The sequence below is a fragment of the Oncorhynchus kisutch genome, linkage group LG27 (assembly GCF_002021735.2).
Source record: "Oncorhynchus kisutch isolate 150728-3 linkage group LG27, Okis_V2, whole genome shotgun sequence".
NCBI classification, from domain to species: Eukaryota; Metazoa; Chordata; class Actinopteri; order Salmoniformes; family Salmonidae; genus Oncorhynchus; species Oncorhynchus kisutch.
Window position 1 is genome coordinate 19,247,066 of NC_034200.2, and position 25,698 is coordinate 19,272,763.

Genomic DNA, 25,698 nt, shown 5'->3' on the forward strand with positions numbered 1-25,698 from the left:
CTTGACAGAGCTTTAAGAATTTTCAAAAGAATAAATGTGCAAATATTGTACAATCCAGGTGTGCAAAGCTCTTAGAGATTTACCCAGAAAGACTCACAGCTGTAATCGCTGGCAAAGGTGATTCTAACATGTATTGACTCAGGAGTGTGAATACTTACGTACAAAAATATATTTCTGTATTTCCTTTTCAATATATTTGCAAACATTTCTAAAAACATGTTTGCACTTTGTCATGGGTATTGTGTGTAGATGGGTGAGAAAAATATAACTTCTGAATTCAGGCTGTAACACAACAAAATGTGGAATAAGTCAAGGGGTATGAATACTTTCTGAAGGCACTGCATCTAAAGGGATGTAACTAGACAGCTCAGTCCTCCAGTTTGTTATAGTATGATGCTTTCCAATTCATGGCTACACATTTTTCTTGCCGAAATTAAGCCTAGATTACAAAACTTTCTCTGATATTGATCACCAATATTTCCACTTCCCAACAGATATAATAGTGGAGATGGATGAATCCAAACTCCTAGAAACAATGAAATGATAGTGCATAGGTTACATTATCCCAAAATGGTGTCAGTTTGTCACAGGACAACAGCATATGTAATAGGTTCCTTTGTACTTTTGCATCTCCAACAGAGATGCTACATTTCTGGGTGTGTTACATGTATTCTGGCAGGAGTGTAGTAAGACCTATGAATTATCTTACATTGCAGTAGTTTATGTCTTAGGTTGTAGGAGCAGGTGTTAGCATTTTCACATATCTGTGACCAATGGTTCTCCTCAATTTCTTCATTTAGATCGGTTTCCCATTTTGTCCTTACAGGTTCTGAAACATCAGATAGAGTTTCAATCAACCGCTGATATAACTTGGCTGTCACGACTTCCGCCGAAGTTGGTCCCTCTCCTTGTCCGGGAGGTGTTCGGCGGTAGACATCACCAACCTTCTAGCCATCACTGATCTATTTTTTCATTCTCCATTGGTTTTGTCTGGTCTTCCATCACACCTGGTTCCAATCCCATCAATTACATGTTGTGTATTTAACCCTCTGTTCCCCCTCATGTCCTTGTGGGTGATTGTTTGTTGTAAGTGTATGTCTGTGTCTACTGGTGTGTGTCTACTGGTGTGTGTCTACTGGTGTGTGTCTACTGGTGTGTGTCTACTGGTGTGTGTCTACTGGTGTGTGTCTACTGGTGTGTGTCTACTGGTGTGTGTCTACTGGTGTGTGCCTACTGGTGTGTGTCTACTGGTGTGTGTCTACTGGTGTGTGTCTACTGGTGTGTGTCTACTGGTGTGTGCCTACTGGTGTGTGTCTACTGGTGTGTGTCTACTGGTGTGTGTCTACTGGTGTGTGTCTACTGGTGTGTGTCTACTGGTGTGTGTCTACTGGTGTGTGTCTACTGGTGTGTGTCGGGTTATGTTACCCATTGATTTGTACTGGTATGTTTTCTGGTGTTAATAAACTGCGCCGTTGGAAACAGTTATTTCTCTCCTGCGCCTGACTTCTCTGCCACCAGTTAAACACCCTTACATTGACAATCAACTTCTTTAGCGTAGCAGCATCTTTCAGTATTGTCTCTATGCTAGATGCATTAGGTGAATCCAGATTCTGCTGAAGGCGATTTAATTGAATAAGATGAGTTGAAAGAACTTAAAGAAATCGGCCTTGGATAATCCAAATCTTTCTTGTAATTGATTGAATGACAGTAGAGATCCATTATAGTACACATGTTTCAAATTCATGTTGGTACTTTGGAACCAGGACTTTAAACATTGGAGGTCAAGTGGGATTATTCCAAATAGGGGTGCGTGATGATCCATCTCATGAATTGATGAACATTTTCCCAAATACAAATGGAATTGAGAATTTTTTTTCTTCAACGCCTTGGACCCGAAGTAGTGAATATAGTGTATTTTGGATCATAAGGTATTACTTTGGTGGCTTTGATACTTCTCCATGAGTTCATGAGTTCACTTCTTATATCTGGAAGGAATGAGTTGTGACATTCATTGCAGGCCATTGTCATTGAATGACCTAAATGAAATGATAGGGTTGTTGGGGGCCATGACAATTTTGGGAGTGTCAGCAAGCTGTCAAGTATGGTGCTGTGAAATGGACTTCAGACTATGATCATGTCACAAACAGTATACCATAATATGAACATCAAGTGATGGGCAATGCTCTCCTTTTGTTTTCATCATTTTAATTTTGCCTGAGTTGAGAGGGATCAAGGTTTGGACACTGATCAAGTGTGTGTGGTCAAATCGTTTTGATGCCATCTCTGCTCTTAGAGAAAGAGTCCTGTTTCCTCTCAGCCCTGGGGCCAGTGAGCAGTCCGGCTCTGGCATTTCACCATCCCTCAGCAGTCAAGCCTAGTGTCTATCTATTCTACAGCCCTCTCTGCCTACTGTCCCTTTCTCCCACCATCACACACTATATTTAGGCAATTATGAATATGCAGCAGCTGTGAAAGTAATTCTGCCAGACATGCCACTGTCCAGCCAAATAATGTCTTCATTGGTAGTATAGAGGGTTTTACCCAACAACAACGTGGCCACTCCAGCTCCACTGTCTGTTTCATTCAAGGGTACGAGACAACAAGAGGAAGTGATTGAGTTCCTGGTTGACCTACTTACAGGAGATAACACCCTCCACATGCTAGTAAGCACACACACACACACATGCGCACGCACGTGCACACACACATGTCTTAAATGTCCCCTCTGTTTATTGGAAAGGGTCTCACAAGATTTGACTTGTGAGATGTTGCAGCCTTCCATCTGCCTGTCCTTATCCAATCAACCGTTTGTGGAGAGGAGAAATCCCTCACTATCTTCATAATGTCCACACCATAGTACTGGTATCCATAGCAGCACGGACATCAACATAGCCATGGTTTACAGTTCTATTTTTCAAATTGCCCACATTGGCCAATTCAGATAAACTGTGAAATATCACTGCTTTGGATGACAATGGTCATCTTCCGTCTGTGTGACTCTCTGATGTCCATCGCCTGGCTACAGCTCATATGACCTTTACCAGGGAAGCTCTCTGAAGAACACATCCTGCCTGACGCTTTGTACTGTGGGCGGCCCAGTTTATTTCTACGGAAGGAGCTGTGGAAATGTCAGATAACATGTGGCAAAGGGGAACCGGACCATTGGTTGTCTAAACCGTGTGAGGATTTGACTGGCACAAAAGCTCTTGGAAAACACTGAAATTGAACGTCCTTCATGTTTGGCGTAACAAAACACTCCAGGGCTTCAACATTTCCATAACCTAAGGGTTATGCTCACATGCATATAAACTGTTCGAGCCAAAACCCTTCACAATGCCCTCGTTGTCAGATGTGACTCCTAAGGTCATATAACAAAGCATGCTGCAGGCCTTCACATCAACTAGTAATGAAAATGCCTGAACGATGATTAGATACATGTTTGACTATAAATAAGCGTTAGAATGTTACAAATAGAATACAAAATATTTTTCTGATATCCGTAATCCTGGCATGTTATTTCATAACTTTGACAAGACCAAGTGAACCAGAATACTATCTGAAACATATATGTAAATGTGTGACAAATTATTCAAAAACACAGCAGTATTTTATTAAAGAACAAATTACATGCATTATATATATATATATATATGAACCTCTCCTTTCAGCTATCAAAACAAAAAAAACTATTTTATATGGAGTGTGTTATCATATTGCATTTATTGGCAAACAAGCATACTTATTTCTAAATCTGGATCCGGAGCAAATGGGTTGTAGAGCTCAGGGTCCCTGTAGAGTATCAAGTAGTTGAGATTCACTTGTAGTTAATACGGGAGTTACAGACAGTTTTATTGAGAGTTATTCCAAAATGAATAAATTATGCATACTTCTACTTTGGCACAACAAATCAATTAATTAGAGGGGACATGGCAAGTGAGCTTTTTTGAACTTGTTAGTACATTGTTTGGGAAGCTGAATTTACAATTGGTGCATTAAAATCCATATCACATTAAAAAAAAACTATAACATTTTGCAAAACTGGCAAATATCAGTATATTATTCTTGTTTTCTCGCACAAATATTCAATAATAAAATGCCATTGTTTTGTCTTGATGTATTATATAGTAGTATAATAAGTTTAATGTTGAAACTGTAGAAATGATGGTTCCACAAAGAAAGTCAAGTACAATGTGGCAATGTTCACAGAATCACATCAGGAGAGAGCTAATTGACAATAAAATGGGAACCATGAAATACAATAGCACACTATAAAAAGTAAATAACCAAATACTAAAGAATAACTATAGTCCACACAACATAAGGACAAGTATATCAAATGTCCAAACATCTTTGTTTGTCTGAAGGAATTTTCACATCTCTAGTTTTGCTATGGACATTACAGACCTTTTGGCACAACATTCAAAATGCTCATGAATTCTGAGGACTGATAGAAGTCAATTTAAGAAGGGAACAGCAAGGACACAGGTGACATTCTTGATACGGCGAAAGAAAGAATGCTGCCATATACTGTAACATTTTGTAATAGAAATTCAAATGGCAAAAAAAAAGAAGAGAAACAGAAATCAACTCTGGGTATAAAGAACAATATAGTTCCATTGCAGGAGAGTGCCTTGGAACAGTGGCTGAACAATGAACACTGAATCACAGGAAAACAATGTATCTTCTGAGCTATGTCACGGGGTAAAAAAGCATCTCATGACCTGCGCATCACGGCTACTGTAAGTTCAGTCCTGGTGTTACCTGCATCAGCGGAGCTAGGAGTAACTGAACCATATTAACGTAACGACTTCCCTGTTTAACTACAATCTGATTCCATGTACTCAAAAACAAACTGTTTACTACACAGATCATTGACAGAGATTTTCTCCAGAAAGGTTTTCTTCTACAATGGCTTTTCGATTAGGCAGCATTGTTCAGATGGTTATCGATTTCATTTTCCCTCAGTTAGGATTGCTGCACCAGAATTGGGACAGTTGGCAAAAGGTAAAGTGAGAAATCTAATATATAAGTATATGAGTGAATGTAGCTAGATGGGTTACGACCTCTAAAAAAACCAATAGATCAACAAATATAAGAGTTTTGGTTAACAGTAGCATTTGGCGACTAAAAAACCGAATGAATTTGAAGTGAGACAGCGAACGAGGAAATGTCTGCTCTTATTGGCCCCCATAGGCTCCAAAACAATCAGACACAGGAAGTGATTCCAAATGACTTTCAGATTGAGACGATGTGTTCTTTTGTTTAGTTTATTCTCACTGGAATGAATGATGTGATTCAAACTCGTCTGGGTTGTTGATGACAGGTGTTTATTTCCTTTTTTTCTCCTTTTACACATGACATAACTGTAACTTCACACGTTTACCTCTGATGAGACACTGATACTCAATGAGGTGGTTGTTAAAAAGGAAGGCTTTCCTCAGGCCCTCAGACAATCAACAGCACATACTCTGTAGCTTTTTCCCAATATCCACACTAGCATACTTAGAATGAAGCATGTATTGGGCATGCATTCTAAGTGGTGCGTAGCCTGGCTGACAAGCGACCCACGTGCTGTGACGTCGAGAGCCTGGTGTTAGCAAGACTAAGTGGCACGCTAGTATGGATATCAGAACAGAGCCCTATGAGTGCTTGTGGGCCCACAGATCTCCTGCGTTCTTATCAAAGGGGTCATGGGGCAGAAGTTTATAAATCAGGAAGACACACATCTACAATGTATATTCAATTTCCATTAAATCCTTTAGATTCGCCAATGAGCATTCTCGTACCAGCATGTTTTCCTTTTCTAATGCCTTCCACCCAGATTGAAGACCTGCTAGTCAGGGTGAAGGGTCCTCAGAGTTCACTAGGCTGACCTGCTTTCCCTAAAAGTCCTCTACGGAGAAACTAATACAAAAACATTTAGTAAATCAAGTTCTAAGTCTTCTTGGTTATTTCCCTGTGGGAGAGGGTAAAGCGAACACAGTTCATCAAGCACACACTGTAAACAGGGGAGCAACATTAAAAGCCTATATGGCGTACCATCGAATAGGCGACCCACTGGGCACAGATGTTAGTTCAACGTCGGTTCCACATTGGTTCAACGTAATTTCCTTGAAATGATGTGGAAACAATGTTGATTCAACCAGTATGTGCCCAGTGAGGAGGGACCGCAAAACAAAGAATGGCGAAGTGCTTCTTCCTTACAATGACAAAGTTCATGTTTTAGAAAACAAATAATGCTCTTTCATATTTGTTTACTTTTTAGTCGCTGAGAGGTAGAATTAAGCATTTGAATTGAAGTATACAGGTTTGGTTGTCTAAATTTATTTTATCACTTAATATCATCAATATGAGTAAACCCATCACAGGTAAGTAAGCAATCCAGCCCTCTGAATATCCTGTGAAATCTGTACAAACATTTGTATTAAGAATTTTTGTATCGTTTAGATTTTTGCTTTGAAATTCCTATTACTGTATGTATGCATCTCAAATGTCCCGTAGTACTGTAGCTGAGGAAAGGTTGCTATAGTTATGGTTTTCACAGCACCCCTGAAATCTACAGGACACTGTGTAGTATGCCGCTATGTTTAGGACTGTGATTGGCTCTGCCAGTTCATCGTTGGGTTGTGGTGATGGTGTGTGTGGAGGGTCAAATAATCAGTTGGAGGTATCCGAGTGGACACTTCCAGGTCCTTCTATGGGCGAGGTCACTGACGAGGGGGTCGGAGCATCCTGCCATCCACCATTTGTCTGTGGAGCAAAAATAAATCAATCACATTTCTAGAGATAAAATTGTGAGACAATTTGTTGTATGCCTCAGGACACATTTCCTCATAGATACAGGAATAATTTCACATAGTGTGTATTATTTGAGCTATATCTGTAGCTAACATGAAACTCTTGAACTGACAAACACCCTTTTGCACTCTGCGGGATTATGCATCTTCCAAATATATTACAAGTACAATTACTCTATCAAGGCACTACAATATAAGACTCCATCTCCCATCTGTCTCAAAATGGCCTCATGTACAGACAATAAAGAGACATGTTATTGAAAACATATAGACAGCACACAACCTCCAAGAGGATTGATGGGAGAATCAATTATATCAAATTATCACATCCGCTACTGGGATGAAAATATAATGGGTTTGTAAAATAGGAGGCAATTTCAATTCCCAGAAGATAGGTAGGCTAAAGAGCATTTGGGACATTAACGGCAATTTCCATGCCATCGGTGAAAGCTGTTGGAGATGGGCTTTGGCACCCTCTTATTTTCAAAACCTGTTATTTCACATAGAGCCAGTCTTTCATCACATTTGAACCGAGGGGAGAGAAAAGAAAACGTTTAAAATCTTCAGCTTTGGTGACACCCTCCGCCTATTTCACAGCCGTAATTACTGTTCAATGATAGAAGAGGAGAGGTCTGCCATGTGAACGTTGCTTCCTGCCTCAGCTCAGTCATTAGAAACCTCAGAATGAGTGGAAATTGTTTCGCTGCACAATGAAAAAGATCCATCCAGGATCGAAAGCTTCTACAGAAAAAATAATAACATGATTTCTACAATTGAAAAGAAGAAGTGTTTTAGAATGACATAATCTTTTCAGTGTTTGGATTTGGCATGGGCCTATTTATTAGGCCTATTTATTCACTGCAAGTTGATGTTCGAATACTTTAAAAAATAATTGGCTCAGATTTTGAGGTATGGGGCAGAAGGTCCCAATATCTGTACAGACAGATGTGTGTTTAAGACTGATGAGCTGCAAATGTGAATGCCCGTACTGTTTGGCCAAAGGCTGCCTCCCAGAAACTACCTTCTATGCATCCATTGACTAACATACCGCAACCGACCGTGCTCTTATCATCGGCCATTTTCATCAGCCCTCATTTAGCTTAGTTCTAACATAGTTTACTGAGGAAGCTAATGGAGGGGTTGAATGGAGAACGTCTTCCTTCCACCACTACATCATTTTTTGGCATCTTGTCTAGGATATTACAGGGCGTGCTGCTGTCGGCGTCATTGTAGTTGTTGGACGAATGATGCGACCAATGCGCTCAGACTGCTGGCCCAGACCCCCTCTCAGCCTGCTGTGACTGTCTTATTGATTCCCCTCTCTACAACACAGCCTGTCACTGTAGATCTTAACACTACACCCACCCCCTCCAGTGTTCCCAGCCCTGCCCTGACACAATACCCCTTTCAGAACGTGCTGTTCTTAACATCAGCTTGTCGAGTTATTTTAGGGTGGTAAATAAATTGGACTGGAGCTTGTACTCCAGGGCAATTTTTTATTTTTTTTATTTTGATCCCAAATGAGGTCTGTGCTTCTTTTCATTTGGTGCCATGTGAGCTGAGTGTTGGACAGACAGGGGGACACCTGTGGCCTTGCTCCTGTCGGCTGCAGGTGCCTCGCTAACACTAATGTCACCAGACAGACCAGCTCTAAGCGTGTCCGTACGTCCAGCCGACCGGCTTCTCGCTCTGTCTGACTCCTGCCTTGTTGCCTGGCGCCCGGGGCATGACCGGCACAGGGGCCGTTGCCTGGACAACAGCCCAGCCACCAACAGGCCACTGCTAACTAAGTGGCATCCCACACCCGTTGGCTTTGAAATAATTGGGCAAAGGGACAAACTGAAACCTAATAAAGGTATTGCATCGGAAACAAAAGAAGAATAGCTACAGAAGTATAGTATAGAAATAGTTAGCTTATTTTTCTTTCAAAGAGACCAAAGTAAGAATAGAAAGGCAATATTGTGATGAAATGACAGACGGTTGTTGTTGTTTTTTGGTGGTGGTGTTCTTACGTTGATGCCCTGTGGACTGTACATCTGGCTGGCGGCGAGACTGTCACTGTATCCTCCTGTCTGGCTGATAACATGGCGAAGAGTATCCACCTGGAACACACACACACACACACACGGAGAGAGAGAGAGAAATGTGTGGGTCAGACAGACAAAAGCTAGACATGACAAAGATCTTCATGCATAAGGTCAGAGAGCAAAAGGGTATCCTGGGAAAGGTTACAGCATCGGTTTAGAATGGTCAGGTTCAACACAAAAGATATCACAAATGAACAAAGACAAATGACCACAAACACCATCACGAGGGAACTTATATGAATATCTGGTTAAAATTCAAAGAGGAACAAAACTGCAACTAATTGACTATTTCCAATTGCTTCTACGACTCAAAATTCATCTTCACTCCTCAGCGTCTGGGAAGACATTTTGAAGTGCGCAGCCAAATTACCTTTTGACAAGGACATTGTTTTTCAATGAAGTATCAACCCAGGAGACCTCTTATCCACCTTAGGGGGTTAATCCTATGCATATTTATGAAACACCTGAGGATTTGGAGAGTTGATTTAAAAAGAAAGGAGGGACGGATGGAGGGATAGGGCTGGGGGGCTAGAGGGGGTTGAATTAAATGAGAATGTCACCACGGGTGGTAATCCTCCCACCCAACCTATTGTGAGTAAGACTCCCTCCCAATCCCAACACTCAGAAACTCTGTGCTGGCCATAGTTGTCCAACAGGGCAAGGTCAGAGGACTGTTGTGCACCAGTGGCTAAGACAACTGTTGTCAGGAGTGTTGACGAGTCTTGTATTGTTTCCAAAACTGTCTGCAGTCGTCTATTCATTCATGAGCCTGACAATGGCCGCCATATTAGTGCTATGGCTAAAGGCCACGTATAACCTCTGTCTCACGGACTAGGTCAAGTGACTCTGCTCTGGGCTTTTGATGATTTCAATGGAACATTTCTAGGCCGGACAGTGCCTGAACCACTGAGCAGGGAAATTCAGTCTTATAATATAAGACCTTATATGGCTGTCCGCCGTGGTTGGTTGACTTTGCCTTCAACGGGCCACAAATTGGCCACTGTACGACTACTAGCTGGGTTCCTATCTACATGACAACTAGTGTACCAATAATTCATGGGTTACGTACTAGTTTCTGCGAGGATCCTACCTGGGACTGAACGTTGGCCCCTACCCCAGCCCCCTGGTATGAGTCCCCATTCAGAGCCTGCACACTCATGAACAAGTCTCCGGAGTTTGACATGTTAAAAGAGCCAGCAGAACCTGGAAGGACAGACAGTGAAAGAGAGAACGAGAGAGAAGTGGGGAAGGACGGTGGAAAGAGAAGAGAGGAAAGAGGAGTTAACACGATCATGCAACCCGAAAAAGTGCAGTCAGGTGGGTTAGTGGGAGAGGGTTGAAAGCCAAATGTGGTGTTGTGAACAGGGAACGACATCAGTGACCAATCACCATCTACACTGACTATATGTACCTATGGAAATGTACTGGCAAGGGATGTTCTCAGCATAATATACTGTACTAATACAACTATACCAACTACTACTTCTGTGGTAATTATGATGATAATCATATTATCAAGAATATTGAGGTTAGGGGTTAAAACCGGGGTGAAACAAATGCAGAATAGATGGATTGTCTTGCAGTTTAAGTTCCTTGCTACCGGACCGGTTGGCTCATTAAGGAAGTGCTAAACGATCAGCAGGAAGAACTGAAAGAATCCTCTTTGTCCTTTAATGGAGCCAAACTCCCCAGATGTTAAAGGAGAACGCAGCCTAACTTGATTTCAAGGCAGAAAAAACACAAGACTAGACCATAGCCCAACACAGCTGAAGAGTCAACATGATGACAAAGGACTAGGCTGGGATGCCACAGGATAGTTATTTCTCTAACCAAGACTCCAAGAGTTCAATATGTCTACTGTGTTCACCCGACAAACCCCAGAGAGAGAGGGACCAGGCCACAGGTTATTGGGCCAGTTTAGGAAGGAGGGGTGGGGGGGGGTGCAGACAGTATTTTGTTATTGAAAAGGAACAGAGCCGAGACTGGATTCTTGAGTTGGGGCCCAGGGTTGGGTAAAGCCAGGTTTTCTAATCAGTGCTCTACACCTCTCTGCTCAACTGTGTCATATTTCTGAATTGAATTGTCCATACTACTGTAGTGTGGATACCTTTCAATGTAGCTTATATAATGCTTCAGCACTCTATATGATCTAGCATTGTTCAGTAGGGTATACTATGCAGCCAAACTAACATTAACAGAACTGACTTGGTACCCTACTGGTCACATCCGTTATGGCTGGTATTGATACTGACCTGCAGAGTTGGGGGTGGAGGGGGAGTTGGCCTGGCTGCCATGGGCTGATACATTGGTTGCACTGACAGCTGTCTTCGCGGCGTACATGTTGGCTTCCTCTTGGAACTTGCCAATGTTTTTCTTGTATCGGATCCTCTTGTTTCCAAACCAGTTCGATACCTGTAACATAAAGTACATATTACATGACAAGAAATTAAACTAAAGTTTATTACAACGATTGTTTGAGCAAGGTATTATGTAGAAACACATCTTTCAAGAAACCAGATTGTCAAGAAACCAGATTCCCATTGAGAGTGACACGAGCTCTGGTCAAAAGCAGTGCACTATGTAGGGAATAGGGTGCCATTTTGGATGCAGTCTCTTCTAGCGGACTTCCTGTGACATAGCAGTGTGAATGCAATTGTCGAACAAAATGGCCATGCTAGCTAGGTAGCTAATAGGTTTATGTGGGTCAAGAAAGAAGACTATGTGGCGGCATAGTGTACCTGTGACACTGTGATGGAGCACTTCTTGCCCAGCTCTTCCTTGGCCTCCTCACTGGGGTAGGGGTTGGACAGGTGGGAGTAGAAATATTCATTTAGGATCTCTGTTGCCTGCTTGTTGAAGTTTCTTCTCTTTCGTCTGCAGAGATAGAGAGACAGAGAGAAATATATTAAATATCACAATTACAGGTCATTTCCTTCATTACAGTATATTAGAGAGGACTGGACTACATTGTCTCCATCATCGCACTCTACAAAAATCTGTTGTCTTTGGTGTAGAGCGACCCAGGATACACTCTGTTTTTTATTTATTTTTTATCAGCAGACACACGCAGAGAGAGACACACACAGACACGTCACACACACACACACACACAGTCCCACACAGACCTGGCGTCGAGGAAGCGTGAGCGTAGGATCATGACGGCCTCGCAGGTGCTCTGTTTGAGCTGCATCTGGATGGAGCTGAACTTGCGGTGGATGATGCCCACCATACGCTCGATCTCTTTGGGTGAGATGGGCCGTGTGCGACTCTGCTCCCTCAGCAGGTTCATCACATGGGTGGTAAACTCGTTACATGCCTAAAGACAGACACACTCATATGAGGCAGATAGCAATCGCACGCACTTGGATACAGTAGAGAAGTAAGACACTGCTAGCATTGTTAGTATTACCAGTATCATAAGTAGTGGTAGTAATACTATCGATGTACAGTAATGTGGCAGTAATGTATTGCAGTGCTGTGGCAGAAACAACAGCAGTGGATGGGGTAGACAAACAGTGAGAATGTCTTTGTCTATTGAGGAGACCTTTTCTTCAATCGTGAGGAAGAAAGTGACAAGTGAAGACGTCTAAAATGACAGGAGGCTTTCATTCCTGTTCAAGTTCAGCAGGTTTGAACTGTCTTCCTGTCTCTCTCTCGCTCCACTTCCCTCTCTGTCTTTTCACTCAGTGTCTCTCTCATTCTCTTTCTCTGTCAGAATCAGTCACTGGGAAGTGTCTGCTGCGTTTGGGGACAGGGGAGTCTGTTGATTGTCAGCACCAGGGTCGTGTCAGTTGAAACGAGACTCAGTTCATAGCAAACAGCCGTTCCGCCCGTACACTCAGTTGCAGTAGTACACGTAGCGGTGACATGAGTATTCTCAGGTGCAAATGTAACACTGTGACAGGAAGTGATGACGGGCCTGCTTTGAGATGATGACAGGCGGTAATATATTTGACATCAATGGGAAGGACGGGATGCTCTCTTGGCATAGGACTTGTGTGTGACTGATAAAATGATTGCCAGCTGAAAAGGGATTTCTGAAAGCGTGGTTGTGTGCAGTCTGAGTGTAGTGAGATTGCAGTGGGGTCGTCTATTGGAAGGGAGAGAGGACAGTTATGTAGTGAGATGGCAGAAATCAGAGTAGGGGGGAGCTTAGGCCGAAAGGGGTTACCTATAGGAAGTAAGAGGGGTTGTGAGGGTCTTCTTGGAGCAGAGAGGGCTTATGGGAAAGGAAAGAGCGTTTACGAGGGGCGTGGTTTGTCCTCACCTGTTCATACTTCTCCAGCTCTGTGTGGTAGATCCCGCGGATCTGAGTCAGCTTGGCCCGGTAGTCTGAGTGTTCTGTTGAGTTGTCCTGGCCCACCCCTCCTCCCGCTGCTGCGGCCGCTGCTGCTGCTGCTGCAGACCCGCCCCCTTTCTCTGGTCCGGACACGCCCTCCGCCAGCAGCATGTTGTCCAATCGCATGAGCTGGGCATCTGGAGCATCGTCCTCCTGGGTGCCACGGATACTGAGCACTGTAGAGACAATAGTTAGTAAGAAACTTCTCTAGTGATGTAAAAACGAACACAACGCTGATTCATTGCAAAGTCCGATGATCAGCACTGCAAAGAAAAGAGGCCCAGTTAATATGAATGAACAGTGTTTGGGTGAGAAGTGGAGTGAGTGTACCAGTCACCAACGGTGAGAATGCAGTCTACTACTCTATTTTCTTCTTACTATAGTCTTCAACCTGTTCTGTGTGAAATATGACCATATCTTTAATAGCCCATGACTGTGCCATAAAAACCTGGATGTTAGTGAGCCTGGCAGCACCCAAGATAATAAAACTATCATCTCATTGATTTTGAATATCATTTCATGTAAATAATTAACACAGACTTCCATGAGAGTTCATTTTCCTTTGCACTCCAGGAGAGCAGATTACGATATTTACTCAGTGGCTAAAACAATAACATTGTGTCATAAAAATATTTGAATCTTCCCGGTCAGCAAACTAATAATATCATCATTCATAACCTAACGGGTTAAAATGGTGTAATATCAATATAGATCATCTCAGTGATAAGGGACAAAAACAATGTATCAACACCGGATAAAGAGAAAAAGCTAAGATGTTGCCTTAGTCTTATTTATGCATCACAGTCACATCATGATAATTGTTTTTTAACTTAAAGATGCACTATGCAGAAATCGCTCCGCCATTTTCTGGTGGCTAAAATTCTAAAATAGTTTGCCTAATTTCAGTTTAGTGTAGAGAATCAATGTACCATCTAAACCGCCGCAAAATATATTTTCCTTAAACCAAAATATTGTATTTTCAGCTGTTTGAAGCTGGTGTACAAAACCAAAAGTAGAAATAGAAATAGGGCACATAGAACAGATCTACAGCTTCTTAGACCTGCTTTCAATGAGAATGACAGATCTATATATCACATTTCTACCTGCATTTGGTCGAGTTGCCCAAAAAGTTACATATTGCGGCTTTAATAAATAAATACTAAGCTAGATTTTGAGTAACGCTAGAAAACAGCAAAATTCAAGGACTCCCTATGGCTGAAGAAACGGTGCTAACAAGGTAGTTGTCAGACATTTGTCAGACATATTTAGGCGACTGGACCTTCTGGCTACTGGCCCACTGCTGTCCGTGTTCACACAGTTTGGGGTGTCCAGTCACAGTGATGGGTGAAGTGGCCCTAGTTTGAACCTTGGCCTCACCCCTCACACCCCCACAGACACTGAGCTTTCTGCTACCTCCCCCCTCCAGCCAGTACCACAGAGTGCAGAAGGATGTTTCTTGGCACATACCCCCCAATGCACACAGATACACATTTATATACCCACCCCCACACCTACAAAAATGTTAACTTGTGACTGTTTACTTTATGTGACTGTGCTTCACTACGGTCCTGGACAAACAGGGCTGTTTCACTATGGTACTGGACCAACAGGGCTGTTTCACTATGATATTGGACCAACAGGGCTGTTTCACTATGGTACTGGACCAGGGCTGTTTCACTATGGTACTGGACCAACAGGGCTGTTTCACTATGGTACTGGACCAGGCTGTGTTTCACTATGGTACTGGACCCGGGCTCTGTTTCACTATGGTACTTGACCAGGGCTGTTTCACTATGGTACTGGACCAACAGGGCTGTTTCACTATGGTACTGGACTAGGCTGTGTTTCACTACGGTACTGGACCAGGGCTGTTTCACTATGGTACTGGACCAGGGCTGTTTCACTATAGTACTGGACTAGGCTGTGTTTCACTACGGTACTGGACCAGGGCTGTTTCACTATGGTACTGGACCAGGGCTGTTTCACTATGATACTGGACCAAGCTGTGTTTCACTATGGTACTAGACCAGGCTGTGTTTCACTATGGTACTGGACCAACAGGGCTGTGTTTCAATATGGTACTGGACCAATAGGGCTGTGTTTCACTATGGTACTGGACCAATAGAGCTGTATTTCACTATGGTACTGGACCAGGCTGTGTTTCACTATGGTACTGGACCAACAGGGCTGTGTTTCACGATGGTACTGGACTAGGGCTGTGTTTCACTATGGTACTGGACCAGGGCTGTTTCACTATGGTACTGGACCAGGGCTGTGTTTCACTATGGTACTGGACCAACAGTGCTGTTTCACTATGGTACTGGATCAGGGTTGTTTCACTATGGTACTGGACCAACAGGGCTCTGTTTCACTATGGTACTGGACCAGGCTGTGTTTCACTATGGTACTGGACCAACAGGGCTCTGTTTCACTATGGTACTGGACCAGGCTGTGTTTCACTATGGTACTGGACTAACAGGGCGGTGTTTCACTATGGTACTGGACTAGGGCTGTGTTTCACTATGGTACTGGACCAACAGGGCTCTGTTTCACTATGGTACTGGACCAGGCTGTGTTTCACTATGGTATTGGACCAACAGGGCTGTGTTTCAATATGGTACTGGACCAGGGCTGTGTTTCACTATGGTACTGGACCAACAGGGCTGTTTCACTATGGTACTGGACCAGGGCTGTGTTTCACTATGGTACTGGACCAACAGGGCTGTTTCACTATGGTACTGGTCAACAGGGCTGTGTTTCACTATGGTACTGGACCAGGCTGTGTTTCATTATGATACTGGACCAGGGCTGTTTCACTATGGTACTGCACCAACAGGGCTGTGTTTCACTATGGTACTGGACCAACAGGGCTGTGTTTCACTATGGTACTGGACCAGGGCTGTTTTACTATGGTACTGGACCAGGCTGTGTTTCACTATGGTACTGGACCGGGGCTGTGTTTCACTATGGTACTGGACCAGGGCTTTGTGTTGTGGACCACCCTGCTCTCCCTCTGTCTGCCACTAGAAGGCTCCCTAAGTAAAGGAGCAGAGCTTTCTGTCTCCTCACAGAGGTGGTGAAAACAACCAGGTGTAGCCTGTTCATTTCATCCACCATCTTTACCAACAAAGACAGGCAGCATACACTACACTATCAGGACAGAGTGTCCTGCATCGATTCATCTGTATACTAGCCAACTATATGGGCTAAATCATTCCCTGTAAACATGCAGTATTTACAATTGCTAAGAGTGACAATTTGACAGAATCTCGGTAAATGACAGTGGCTTGCTGAGAGAGAGATGTGCTGGAGTAGACTGTCCGTCTGGCACAGGTTTCAGTATGTTGCTATGCTCTGGTCTGTGGCTTTGTCCATGGGATGAGCTGCCTGCCTGCTGACCTCTCCAGTGAGAGAGACGTCAAGATGGATTCCTAGGCCGTCAGGGAGAACCGGTCTCTCCCATGAACCCTCTCCCCTCCTCCTCCCCCTCCCTCACCCCAATCAGCTCCACCATCCGAGCATGCAGACTCAGGAGGCAAATGTCAATGGCTATCAGACGACTGGAAAGGTCAGGGGTTCAGAAAGGAGAGTGAGTTTGTGTGTGTGTGTGTGTGTGTGTGTGTGTGTGTGTGTGTGTGTGTGTGTGTGTGTGTGTGTGTGTGTGTGTGTGTGTGTGTGTGTGTGTGTGTGTGTGTGTGTGTGTGTGTGTGTGTGTGTGTGTGTATGTGTGTGTGTGTGTGTGTGCGTGCGTGTGTGTGCGTGTGTGTTGCAGGCGTTGACTTCTGTCAATATTTCTCCTGCCTGCATTCCTTCAAAACTTAAAAAGCCCTAAAGCTACACATCATTTCCACCTCAGTCAGTCAACTCCTAACTCATCTCTCATTCCTCAGCCGTAGAACCCTCCCAACAGACCAACTCTCAGACACTGTCTCTCCAGTCACAGTCACTATCTCTAACCTCTGTGTCCCCTCTGAATTTAAAAGACTGAGACGAGATATAGAGAACAACAATATCGCCTTGCTATTCCACACAGTCCAGTAGGACAACTTGACTAGAATACTGCGGGGTTCTTCTGACAACAACATGTAGGCTACTTCCGACTGGAGAGGAAACCTAATGGACCAAACTGATTTTTTAATTCCCCGTATCTTCCAGTACAAGACTAAAAGCATGAAATGGATTAAATAAACACAATTAATAAAAATAATCATACAATTCACTGTGCTGTGACATAATAACTCAAACCATAGCAATCAGCTTTATTTATTCCTGTTCAGTAAGGACAATGAAATTGATTAAAGGCCTTAATGCCAGTCCAGCATCAGTGAACTCTGTCACCCTAAAACGTTACATTATCATAACTATCTGGCAATAGGAGGCAGATTCATAATGCTACACCATAAATAAAATAAGAAAATGGCGCCGGAGAAGAAGGCTGACGTTTTACGTGTCACCAACCGATTGTGTTTTTGTTAGTTCATTTGCATTGTTTGTAACTTATTTTCCACATAGTGTTGCTGCTACCGTCGCTTATGATCGAAAATAACTTCTGGACATCAGGACTGCGAATACTCACCAAGGACTGGCAGAATCCTTTTTTTCCTTTAACGAGTCCGATGAGCCCGACGTGAATGATAGACTGCTTTCTCGGGAACAGGCCCAGATCCCCGTGACTTGCATGAAGAGGAGGCGGAGAAAAAGGGGCCAGAGGGAGGGCTGCCTTCTAAGAATTCGAAGGCGATCAAATTAACCGCCACTTCCTTCCATTCTGCTAGCAAACGTGCAATCTTCGGAGAATAAAAAAGATGACCTACGCGGAAGATTAAACTAACAATGGGACTTTCCAAACTGTAATATCGTATGCTTCACGGAGTCGTGACGACGACACTATCAACATACAGCTTGCTGGTTATAAAAAATAGCAGTGGCGTCTGGTAAGACACGGAGCGGCGGACTATGTATTTTTGTAAATAACAGCTGGTGCACGATATCTAACGAATTCACGAGCTATTGCTCGCCTGAGGTAGAGTATCTCATGATAAGCTTTAGACCACACTATCTACCTAGAGAGTTTTTTTCGAAGCTTTTCGTAACCACCACAGACTGAGGCTGGCACTAAGACAGCATTGAATGAGCTGTATTTCGCCATAAGCAAACAAGAAAACGCTCACCCAGAGGCAGCGCTTCTAGTAGCCTGGGACTTTAATGCAGGGAAACTTAAATCTGTTTTACCAAATTTCTATCAGCATGTTAAATGTGCAACCAGAGGGGAAAAAACTCTGGACCACCTTTACTCCACACACAGAGATGCATACAAGGCTCTCCCTCACCCTCCATTTGGCAAGATGACCATAATGATATCCTCCTGATTCTTGCTTACAAGCTAAAATTAAAGCAGGAAGCACCAGTGACGAGATCAATAATGGTCAGATGAACCATGGTCAGATGAAGCAGATGCTAAGCTACAGGACTGTTTTGCTAGCACAGACTGGAATAGGTTCCGCGATTCCTCCGATGGCATTGAAGAGTACACCACATCAGTCATTGGCTTCATCAATAAGTGCATCGATGACATCGTCCCCATAGTGACCATACGTACATACCCCAACCAGAAGCCATGGATAACAGGCAACATCCGCACTGAGCTAAAGGCTAGAGCTGTCGGGTTCAAGGAGCGGGACTCTAACCCGGAAGCTTATAAGAAATTAGAGGTCGACTGATCATGATTTTTCAACGCAGATACCGATACTGATTATTGGAGAACCAAAAAAAGCCAATACCAATTAATTGCCCGATTTTTATACATATATTTGTAATAATGACAATTACAACAATACTGAATGAACAATGAACACTTTTATTTTAACTTAATATAATACATAAATCAAATCTATTTAGTCGTAAATAAATAATGAAACATGCTCAATTTGGTTTAAATAATACAAAAACACAATATTGGAGAAGAAAGTAAAAGTGCAATATGTGCCATGTAAAAAAAGCTAACGTTTAAGTTCCTTACTTAGAACATGAGAACATATGAAGCTGGTGGTTCAATATTCCCAGTTCTTCAATTTTTCCAGTTAAGAAGTTTTAGGTTGTAGTTATTATAGGAATTATCACGTGTCGACTATTTCTAACTATACCATTTGTATTTCATATACCTTTGACTTATGGATGTACTAATAGGCACTTTAGTATTGCCAGCCTAATCTCAGCAGTTGATAGGCTTGAAGTCATAAACAGAGCTGTGAAGCAAGCATTGCTAAGAGCTGCTGGCAAACACAGTAAAGTTTGAAATAATATTTACGAGCCTGCTGCCGCCTACCACCGCTCAGTGAGACTGCTCTATCAAATCATAGACTTAATTATAATATAACAACCACAGAAATACAAGCCGTTGGTCATTAATATGGTCAAATCCGGAAACTATAATTTCGAAAACAAAACCTCTATTCTTTCAGTGAAATACGGTATCGTTCCGTATTTTATCGAACTGGCGGCAACCCTAAGTCAAAATATTGCTGATACATTGCACAACCTTCAATGTTATGTTATAATAATGGCAAATTAGTTCGCAATGAGCCAGGCGGCCCAAACTGTTGCATATACCCTGACTCCGCGTGCAATGAACGCAAGAGAAGTAACACAATTTCCCTAGGTAATATTGCCTACTAACATTAATTTATTTTAACTAAATACGCAGGTTTAAAAATATATACTTCTGTGTATTGATTTTAAGAAAGGCATTGATGTTAATGGTTAGGTACATTGTGCTTTTTTCGCAAATGCGCTTTTGTTAAATCATCCCTTGTTTGGCGAAGTAGGCTGTGATTCAATGACAAATTAACAGGCACCTTATTGATTATATGCAAAGCAGGACAAGCTAGTTAACCTAGTAATATCATCAACCATGTGTAGCTAACTAGTGATTATGTGAAGATTGATTGTTTCTTATAACATAAGTTTAATGCTAGCTAGCAACTTACCTTGGCTCCTTGCTGCACTCGCGGAGCACGTGGTCAGCCTGCCACGCATTTTCCTTGTGGAATGCAATGTAATAGGCCGTAATCGGCATCCAAAAATACAGATTACCGATTGTTATGAAAACTTTAAATCAGCCCTAATTAATCGGCCATGCCGATTAAATCGGTCGACCTCTATAAGAAATCCCGTTATGCCCTCCAATGAACCATTAAACAGGCAAAGCATCAATACAAGACTAAGATCAAATCGTACTACACCGGCTCTGACGCTCGTCGGATGTGGCAGGGCTTGCAAACCATTACAGACTACAAAGGGAAGCACAGCTGAGAGCTGCCCAGTGACACAAGCCTACCAGATGAGCAAAACTACTTATATGCATGCTTCAAGGCAAATAACACTGAAACATGCATGAGAGCACCAGCTGTTCTGCAGCCGACCAGGAAGTGTAGTGCGAGCATGCGTTGACCAACTGGCAAGTGTCTTCACTGACATGTTCAACCTCTCCCTGTCCGATTCTGTAATACAAACATGTTTCAAGCAGACCATCATAGTGCCTGTGCCCAAGAATACTAAGGTAACCTGCCTAAATGACTACCGACCCGTAGCACTCAAGTCTGTATCCCTGAAGTGCTTTGAAAGGCTGGTCATGGCTCACATCAACACCATTATCCTAGAAACCCAAGCCCCACTCCAATTTGCATACCGCCCCAACAGATCCACAGATGATGCAATCTCTATTGCACTCCACACTGCCCTTTCCCATCTGGACAAAAGGAACACCTATGTGAGAATGTCATTCATTGACTACAGCTCAGCGTTCAACACCATAGTGTCCTCAAAGCCCATCAAGAAGCTAAGGTCCCTGGGACTAAACACCTCCCTCTGCAACTGGATCCTGGACTTCCTGACGGGCCGCCCCCAGAGAGTGAGGGTAGACAACAACACATCCGCCAAGCTCACCCTCAACACAGGAGCCCCTCAGGGGTGCGTGTTCAGTCCCCTCCTGAACTCCATGTTCACTCATGACTGCACAGACAGGCACGATTCCAACACCATCATTAAGTTTGCTGATGACACAACAGTGGTAGGCCTGATCACCGACAACGACGAGACAGCCTATAGGGAGGAGGTCAGAGACCTGGCCGTGTGGTGCCAGGACAACAACCTCTCCCTCAACATGAACAAGACAACGGAGATGATTGTGGACTACAGAAAAAAGAGGACAAAGCAGACCCCCATTCTCATCGATGGGGCTGCAGTGGAGCTGGTTGAGAGCTTCAAGTTCCTTGGTGTCCACATCACCAACAAACTAGAATGGTCCAAACACACCAAGACAGTCATAAAGAGGGCACAACAAAACCTATTCCCCTTCAGGAGACTGAAAAGATTTGGCATGGGTCCTCAGATCCTCAAAACATTCTACAGCTGCACTATCGAGAGTATCCTGACTGGTTGCATCACTGCCAGGTATGGCAACTGCTCAGCCCAGTACATCACTGGGACCTCTATACCAGGACCTCTATACCAGGCGGTGTCAGAGGAAGACCCTAAAAATGGTCAAAGACTCCAGCCACCCTAGACATAGACTGTTCTCTCTGCTACCGCACCTCAAGCGGTACCGGAGCGCCAAGTCTAGGTCCAAGAGGCATCTAAACAGCTTCTACTCCCAAGCCATTAGACTCCTGAACATCTAATCAAATGGCTACCCAGGCTATTTGCATTGCCCCCCCCCCTTCCCCTATGCTGCTCTCTGTTATTATCTATGCATAGTCACTTTAATAACTCTACCTACATACTACCTCAATTACCTCAACTAACCGGTGCCCCCACATATCGACTCTGTACCGGTACCCCCTGTATATAGTCTTACTATTGTTACTTTACTACTGCTATTTAACTACTTGTTACTTTTATTTCATATTATTATTAATATTTTTAAACTGCATTGTTGGTTAGAATCTTGTAAGTAAGCATTTCACTGTAAGGTTCACTGTAATACCTGTTGTATTCGGCGCGTGTGAATAAGAAAATTGGATTTGATTTGAATTGTAGCAACAATAGTAATAGCGATATCTGGAAATACTGCAACAGTAAACCAATTTCCAGATACACATTAATGATAGTAAGCAATATATAGGCCTATTGGGGCCCTTCTTTGTTAGGTTTTAAAACGTCTTCGTGTTCCAAAGGTATTGAAACTCCTGAAGGGGCAAGTCTACTGACCCCCCCCCCCCCCTCCCCCCTGCTACTCTCTTTTGTCATCTATGCATAGTCACTTTAATAACTCTACCTACATGTACATATTAACTCAACTAACCGGTGCCCCCGGAGATTGACTTGTACCGTGTATGTAGTCTCGCTATTGTTATTTTACTGCTGCTCTTTAATTACTTGTTACTTTTATTTCTTATTCTTATCCATATTTTTTTTAAACTGCACTGTTGGTTCGGGGCTCGTAAGCAAGCATTTCACTGTAAGGTCCACATCTATTGTATTCGGCGCATGTAACTAAAACAATTTGATTTGATTTGAAATAAATGGCTTTCCACAACATCAAATGAAAACCTTGTTAGAATGGTGTTGTTTCCCATTGGTCCAACTCATTGATAGGTCTCTCAGGCCAGTATTCTCAGACCATCTGTGCGTGGAGGAACATGGTTGGTTTGCAGTGGGTCTTATTTCAGACTAACAGTGTGTTTCTATAAAAAGACTGCCATCATTTAATCTTGACCGTTACAGACAGGCTTTAATTGAACAGTGAGAGGACTCACAATCTCCCTCCCTCTGTACTCATGTTTAATTCAACCTGTTTAATATCTCTCTCTCTCTCTCTGAATTAAGACTATTGTTTTGTTTTCGTTCAAATGACAGCTCATAGTCCTAACGTTTCTGTCTTATTGGGGTGTAAGATGTTTGCAAAGCACAAGTCTGAACACAAACACAAACCTACCACACAGCCACCCATACAAACACACAGAAAAAACAAATCCTTAAAACAGCCCTCTCTGCATATTGGCAGACTACCTCTCTCTCAGCCCCCAGCCCCGGCTCCCAGTGAGCGCTTTTAAATGAAAGCATGTTTAATTAATGATGTTGAAGTATTCTGTCACAATTAGGAAGATGTACGGCCAAACAAGGCAGCAGTGATTTCCCTGACAGCCATGATGAAGGTTTACCCTCCTCGCCTCTGACTGGCAGCTAGCAACCAACGCTGGACCGGTTCCATTTCACGTCGATACAGTAACGCAATACACTCCTCTGCAGTTCTGTGTGTATGTGTGTGTGTGCGTATGTCTGTATGTGTGTGTGTATGTACTGTATGTCTGTGTGTGAGTGTGGGTGTGTGCGTGCGTGCACATATCCGTGTGTATGTGCTTCCTCTGCCTTGGTCTGGATGAAGTCACAGTGCCAGGCATATACGCAGGGTTTGTATTGATTCTGTGGGCACACGTCATCCAGGGTTTCAGCGATTCATAAATCAGCTGTGTTCCTGACACAGGAGCGCAGTGCCTGTCTGTGTGGGCCTGTCTCTCTGTGTGTGTGTGTGTGTGTCTGTATTTGGGCCACAGTCAGCGGGAGTGGTTGCGACAGCAACATGCTAATGGAACATCACTACCATTCATCCCTGCCACATGGCATTCTGGGACAGAAAAAAACAACAACCTGAAATCCTGAAGAAGCAGTTTGATGATTTACAATGGACATGGTGAGTATCACAAACAACTAAAACAAATGATCAACAATATCCCTAGACCTTAGAGGGAAATTCACCTCTGTTTCACTGTATATGCCCATTAATATGGAATCATCGCTCAAGGCATTAAACTCATCCACTGCTCTGCATGTGTTGGTATCATGGTATGAGGAATCTGTCAGCACAGAAACAATAAATTATATTAATTTCTGAGTGGTTCATCTGATAGAAGCATAAGCTACTGATGCTAAGCAGCGCAATATTTATTACATGTATGGGTATCTACTGGCATGGGTAGCACAGTGTCTATTAGAGTCAGTCTACAAGCATGATATGTTCTTTATTTTAAATCATTAAGCAGTTTTGTCCTTAGAAATGTTTACTCCCCACTGTGTTCACGGGAAAGTCTCCTTGGCCCAAAATGTCCACTCCATCACCAGATAATGGGGACTAGAACAACTCCAGTACACAAGGGCAAAGCCATAAAGACCCTCTAAAACACTTGCTTTATGCTTTATCAGCCATCTCCAGAGTCATGTTTGAAAGCGGGCCGAACCTAGAGTGTTATAGCTGACAGAGGCCGGGCAGACGACAAGGACAATAAAAAAATAAGGGAACAAGAAAGAGAGAGAGAGGAGGAAGAAGGAAGGTTGGGGGAAAAAGTGGAGAGGGATGGATTTATGGAGGGAGGGAGAGAGGAAAGTCGAAAAATAAAAATGGAATATGAAAGCGAGGAGGTGTCAATTAAAAAAATGAACCCCAGTGCATTTGGGAAGTGACAGCTGGTGGGAGACGAGCTGACAGGCGTCACATTAGGCGGATTTGGTGGCCGCTCCCTCCCCTCCTCTCCCCCTCCTCCACACTGGTGACTGATCGACCGACCGATGGTTCCTCATGCAGTTAGATGCAGTGAAAGAGGCCAGATGAGGCATGGCAGCGCAGAGCAAGGGGAGCAGGGCAAGACAAGGTCCACACAAGGCACCAACTTGGTGGGTGTTTTTCAGCGAAACTTTCCCCTAAATTTACTCCTAATAACGGTAATGATGGTGCCGGTCATCTGAGGCTTAAGCAGGCCAGACTGAGTCTTGAGGGGCCGGTCCCGATAACGAGGCAGCAGCAGCCAAACGCCTCCCTCCCGCCAGAGGAGGAAAGACCATTCAGACCCCTCCACCCCCCCACAGTTAAAGGCCTCTCCATTAAAATAATGTATTATTCAAAATAGGCAATACATTAGCCCCCAAGCAATCGTCTGTCCTTTCTTAAGGTGTCTTAAAATATATCGTCTTGATCTAATCAAACCCATGCTCGGATTCATGCAGTTTTAATCGCCCCGGGGCGTCAATGGAAATCATGATGGCTGAATATCCTCTTCTTGATAAGTTGCGAGTGTTGTTGAGCAGGGAGCTGTATAGTCAGCTAACTATGAGAGAGTTAAAAGCCTCTATATGAAGTATTATAAAGTGCATTCGGAAAGTATTCAGAGCCCTTCCCTTTTTCCACATATTGTTATGTTACATCCCTATTGTAAAATTGATTTTTTTTTAAATCCCCATCAATCTACACACAATACCATATCATGACAAATTGAAAACAGGTTTTTAGACATTTTTGCAAATTGATAAAATATTATAAACAGAAATACCTTATTTACATAAGTATTCAGACCCTTTGATATGAGACTTGAAATTGAGCTCAGGTGCATCCTGTTTCCATTGATCATCTTTGAGATGTTTCTAAAACTTGATTGGAGTACACCTGTGGTAAATTCAAATGATTGGACATGATTTGTAAAGGCAC

At 43.2% G+C, this 25,698-nt stretch overlaps 1 protein-coding gene across 3 annotated transcripts in view; it reads right to left on the reverse strand.

Annotated features, from left to right (window-relative positions):
• Positions 1-3,828: 3,828 nt before the first annotated feature.
• The window catches only part of LOC109871867 (pre-B-cell leukemia transcription factor 1), a 75,194-nt gene continuing 53,324 nt past the window's right edge, over positions 3,829-25,698 (reverse strand). Inside the window, exons 3-9 of one of the 3 annotated variants that reach the window (XM_020462876.2) lie at positions 13,152-13,399; positions 12,010-12,200; positions 11,623-11,758; positions 11,137-11,296; positions 9,975-10,087; positions 8,810-8,899; positions 3,829-6,750 (exon numbers count right to left, since the gene is read on the reverse strand). In XM_020462876.2, coding sequence (XP_020318465.1) covers positions 6,658-6,750; positions 8,810-8,899; positions 9,975-10,087; positions 11,137-11,296; positions 11,623-11,758; positions 12,010-12,200; positions 13,152-13,399 — 1,031 coding nt within the window. In that variant the 3' untranslated portion in view covers positions 3,829-6,657. Of the gene's footprint in view, positions 6,751-8,809; positions 8,900-9,953; positions 10,088-11,136; positions 11,297-11,622; positions 11,759-12,009; positions 12,201-13,151; positions 13,400-25,698 lie in introns of all 3 variants that reach the window. The other 2 variants (XM_020462874.2, XM_020462877.2) reach the window with 2 other exon arrangements.